Below are 5,862 nucleotides of genomic sequence, written 5' to 3'. Positions count from 1 at the left end.
AAACAGCATTTCAGTGACGAAATCAAAATTGTGTACATTTGATAATTTTTTTAATTTAATAGTATAAAACAAAAACAAAATTCCCTGTTTGCTATTGGTATGAATTGTAGTGTAAAAACACATTACAAATTTATTTATGTCTCAAATGTGATTTTTTTCATTCTATGAAGCTTTATTCTTAAATGTTGTCCATGCGCAATGTTTCCGAAGCAATATCGTAATCATCAATTTTAACATTTCAATCCTTTGTAAATAGCATTCATGCGCTTCCTCAAACTTCCTCAAACTCATGCGCTTAGTGGTTTTAGTGACTGACTTCTATACATTTTTTCAATATAATTTTTCTTACTTTTCTAATATTTTTATTTTCTTTAAAATACTTTTCAAACACTTTTATATGAATCTTAAAAATATTTTTTAAAATTATCACAAAAAGTCACCAAAAATTCAAACTATTAAGAAGTAGTTCCTTTTGAGGTAAAATATATGCACAAATGTGCAATAAAAACATACATATTAATATACTGCAGACTTAATGTCTCCAATATCACATTTGTACATACATAATAGTTTTTGTAGTGCATTTTTTGCAATAAAAAAAAATATATTCTATTACTCTTTACTCCTATGATATGAGCCTTTTCAGTACAAGAAAATAAAGCAACAAAGTATATGGTAAAATTGTTTCAGGGATTTCTTTACCATTCACTTCGCTACTAATCAATGTATATTAATTAAATAGACAAATAAAAACAAGAAAGGCAAAAGAAACAGGCGTATAAAAACAATTGTGGGTTGCAATGAGTTTGAACTGAACATCATACCAGTTGTGACTCGATCGAACATTGTTGCATGAGGTTGGGTGGATTTATTATAAATCCACCAGCAAAATAAAGTGGGTATTTCGTTTGTATGAGCGTGGCACTTCTTTGTACTATAGATTCTTTGGTTAAAGAGCACACAAAATAGTTCATTATTGAGTGTTTAAATTTATAATTATTAATTTTAAATACTTTCCATGAATTTTATATGATCAGTCTATTTTATATGATTAAATTAAATTTCGTTAACAATTTAGTTTTATATAATTTATTTAATTAATAATAATAAGAACTTAACATGCATTTAATTATTTGTGTATTAAAATATAAAACATAATTTGATATTTAACAACATAGCGTTTATTAATATACTTCATGATATCATGGCTACTACAGGTCATAGTACTGTCATTACTACCGAAATATTAATAACAACTACGGTTGGGCTACTGCCGGTGTTTACTTACCTCATAACAAAGAATCTAGAGTACAAAGAAGCGCCACGCTCATACAAACGAAATACCATCTTTTTTTGCTGGTGGATTTATAATAAATCCACCCAACCTCAAGCAACAATGTTCGATCGAGTCACAACTGGTATGATGTTCAGTTCAAACCTATATGTGAGTCGAATAAGGCTGAAAATCCCTTCTGTATACGTATTCAATCATACATGCAATGCAATCCTCTGTATTACATTATACGCATGTTTGTATGTTTGTTCGCTGCAAAATGTTCAAGCGATCAAACAGCATTTCAGTGACGAAATCAAAATTGTGTACATTTGATAATGTTTTGAATTTAATGGTATAAAACAAAAACAAAATTACCTGTTTGATACTGTTATGAATTGTAGTCTCAAATTGTTTGTCTCAAATCAGATTTTTCCATTCTATGAAGTTTTATATTTTAATGTTGTCCATGCGAAATTTAAATAGTTTTAAATCGGGAAAAGATTTTTTGGATCTCTTGCAATGAGGTAAACAATACTTATTACCCGCAATCGTTTTACGATTCATTTTAGAGACTTTAAACTTTTTGAACAAATCAAACTAAGTATGAATAAATTTTAAATGTCTAATATAAATGTATATGGACACCAAAAAACTGTATAATGTTTATATAAACTTTCAATATTTTTTTGGTTTTAAGAATTGTAAAAGACTTCACCAAAACACGGTAAAAATAATTTTTTAAGAATAATTACATAAAAAGTCACCAAAAATTCAAACATATTAAGACGTAGTTCCATTTGAGATAATATATGCAGAAATGTGTGCAATAAAAACATACATATTTATATGCTGCAGACTTTATGTCTCCAATATCACATTCGTACATAAATAATGGTTTTTGTAGAGCATTATTTGTTGCAATAAAAAAATAATATATTATATTACTCTTCACTCCTATGATATTTATTTTTATTTATTTATTTATTTATTTAATAAAGTGCTATGAGGAACACCCTTTTAATGCACTATCTTACATACTAACTTACAAAATAACAAATAAAATTAAATATACTAATTAAACTATTGCTTAAAAATTTATTATTAAAAAAATTAAAATATAATCATAATAACAATGAAATTATAGAAGAGAAAAATTAAAGAAGAGTATTTATTAATGAAATCAAAGTAAAAGGCAAAACGAACAGTAAACAAAAGAAAATATTAATAAGCCAAAAATAATATTAATAATTAAAAGAAAAAATTAATCAAAATAAAGAAATAAGAATGAAACAATATTAATTAATATATGATGGTAATAATAAACTAAGACAGTTCCTGTAAAACTAACTTTTTGAAGCACCATAAGTTGTTTGCGTTTCTGGTATCACTAGATAACGAGTTTCAGAGTCTTACCGCATTGATGAAAAAGAAACTAGTCACAGAAGAGTGGTTGAATCTTGGAATTAAATATTGAATAGATCTCTGTGAATGCAATTTACGTAGATTATTAAAAAGGTACCCAGGGATTTGGGTCGTAGCGATTTTAACCCTGGACGTATAATCATAATTCTACTAATGTTAAGAATAATCATACGTAAAAATAACGTGCAATTTTCAGAGTTTATATTTTGCCGTTATATTAATTTAAATGTGTGCAAGTTTTTTACAAGTTTTTAAAGAAGTATTTATTTATTCAAATTAAAACAAAACAGTAATACTTTCAAACATATTTTTTAAATAAACATAATAAATATAATATGCCAATGATTTTCACTTAAAAAGGAATTGCATTTTTCAAAATTATGTATTAAGAGTAAATTTTCAATATTTCTTAATATTTTTTTTTTATTTTTATTTAGAATAAATCAAAAAATAATAATAGAAACAAAAAAGTAAATGAAATTTATATATACTTATAAAATGAACAACTTAAAGTTAGCTTATACAAATAGCAAGTCATATTGGGATCGTCATAAATGTTACGAAAATAATTAAAATTATTAGGAACTTTTGGTTCAAATCAGCTAATTTATAGTTATATAATAATAATTAATCCTATGCAGAAATACACTTAAAGCATGTATCACGATTGTGCTCTCTACAAATCGGCTTTTTACAAGAACTACATCTAATGTTTGTCATTCTTTTTTTCTTATATGAACAGAATGCACAATATGTTCGACTAGAACTAGATTTTCCACCTTTCTGATCATTTTCTTCATCTTTTTGTAATATTTCAACAATATTAAATCTCTTTGATTCCATTTCTATTAAAACTTTACTGAAATTTGAAAGAAATAAAAGTTTTTCAAAATACTTTATTAGCCATAAAAGTTACACAAAGTATAATCATACGTAAAAATGACGTACAACGACTCAATATCTAACTTATGTCATAACTTACCGACACTTATCATATACCTTACGCAAGAGTTAGATCCCGACTGAACATATCAAGAGCGCGAGAGCAATATATGAACACAAAAATGAAATAACTGTAAAAAACGAAAACGTGTGCGTCAAATTTACGTACATTATGCGTCCAGGGTTAAATACGAATATGCAAACATATCTATTTATAAATTGTTCAATATCACATCCCAGAATATTATTCCTGTAGCCAGTTAAATGATCAAAACGCCTGAGTCCATAGACATACCTTGTCAAGCAGTTTACTAAAGCTCTTAATTTGTATAGAGAGTCTGAGTCAAGTTTGCTGTAAACCAGACTAGAATACATAACAATAGGCATTATTAATTGCTATACTAACGTACAACGAAGATTTATTGGAGTATATTTAGCTGATAATTGTAAACATCTAAGTGATACAATTGATTTTCGAAAGACTTGATTTATGTGGTCACGGGCATTCAAGCTGGAGTTCAAGTAAAAACCTAAGCATTTTACTGATAATTTATAATCAATTGTAGTACTACCAATTAAAATTAAAGGCAATTTCTCCAGTATAATTTTTCTTCTCGCAATAGGCAGAATAATTGTTTTATCTGTATTAAGCAGCATGTTGTTTACTTTTGCCCATGTATTAATTCTTTCTAAGTCATCAGTAAGCTTACGAACACTGCCATCTAAAAAACCTACAGTACTCGAAAGATACATCTGAATATCATCTGCATATGCATGTAATTTGGAGTATTTACATATGGAGAAAACATCATTTATATATATTGAGAAGAGCAGTGGGCCGAGGATTGACCCTTGTGGAACACCAGTAGGCAACGATTTAAAATTCGAATATTTATTAGCAGAGAATACAGTCTGCGATCTCCCTGTTAAATAGCTATATATAAATTTAGAGGCAGAGTACGAAAACAAAAAATTATTAGTTAATTTCTTACATAGTATGGAGTGATCAACACGATCAAATGCTTTAGAGAAGTCTAAAAGACATAAAAATGTGATCATATCATTATCATAGCTAGGTCGAACGTCTTCTAAAACTTTAAGCATGGCAGTAGAGCAGCTGTGACCCTTTCTAAAGCCAGACTGTAATGGAGAGAGGAGTTGGAAACACTCAAGATGAACATTAATTTGATAAGCCATTAAAAGCTCGCAAACTTTGGACAGTGATGGAAGAATACTAATAGGTCTGTAATCACAAGTCAACGAAGCGTTAGTCTTCTTCGGAGTTGGAATAATTTTAGCCTTTTTCCACATAATGGAAAAGGTTGACGTTGTTATACAATGATTAATTATATGTGTAATAGGAGCTATTATGTACGGCAAAGTGAGCTTTAGAAATTTGAGAGGAAGGTTATCGAATCCAACGGCATTTGATTTAATATTTATCAAGCTTTTACAGACTATTTCTTCACTAACACCTATAAAATTAAACCTCTCATTGGAAGTACATACATTAGAAATTGGGAATGTCGAAGAAATATTTTTACAATTTACATTAATACACGAAATGAAGTAGTCATTTAAGTCATTTGGACTTAGTTCACAATGTGTTGTACTATCTTGCTTTAATCCCAAATGTTTAATGTTCCTCCAGATATTCTTTGTTGGCTGTGTAGTGTCAAGCTTAATGTTATAAAACGCCGATTTAGCCATGCTTACTGCCTTCGCAGCTAAATTTCTAGCTAATTTAAACCGCATCCAGTTATAGGTCGAAGGAAACTTTTTCCATACTGCATGCTTTTTATTTCTGTAATTTATCTTTCTTTTAATCTGAGGGTTTAGCCAAGGACAGGAGGAACTTTTAATAGTAATAGTCCGCAGCGGAACAAATCGATAAAAAAATTGACAAAATATATTATTAAATTTATCTAATTTATCGTCAGAAGTTGAAGCAAACCAGCAATCACTCCAATCAACAGTATTGAGTTCATCAAATAATCTGATTGTATCAACTGATTTTAAATCTCTGTAAGAAAAAGAGCTAGGACTAGATTTCCTGTTTGGGTTAAAATCCAATGTAGCAAACAGTAAATCATGATCAGATATAAAAGAGATTTGATCAAATAGTAAGACTTTATTAGGATCCGATACAGCAAATATATCTAAAAGACTAGGTCGCACACTGTTACAGTATCTAGTTGGTTCAGTTTCGTTAATGACACTTA

The 5,862-nt window shown here is 28.4% G+C and overlaps 1 protein-coding gene across 1 annotated transcript in view; it reads right to left on the bottom strand.

Annotated features, from left to right (window-relative positions):
- Positions 1 to 1,840, bottom strand: part of LOC119666207 — a 5,316-nt gene extending 3,476 nt beyond the window's left edge. The window contains exon 1 of the mRNA XM_038075489.1: positions 1,819 to 1,840. Coding sequence (XP_037931417.1) covers positions 1,819 to 1,840 — 22 coding nt within the window. The remainder of the gene's footprint in view (positions 1 to 1,818) is intronic.
- Between the last annotated feature and the right edge of the window lie 4,022 nt (positions 1,841 to 5,862).

This window comes from Teleopsis dalmanni, chromosome 1 (assembly GCF_002237135.1).
Source record: "Teleopsis dalmanni isolate 2A chromosome 1, ASM223713v2, whole genome shotgun sequence".
NCBI lineage: Eukaryota > Metazoa > Arthropoda > Insecta > Diptera > Diopsidae > Teleopsis > Teleopsis dalmanni.
Note: the sequence above shows the minus strand (reverse complement) of the source record. Positions and strands in the feature narration are given on the sequence as shown.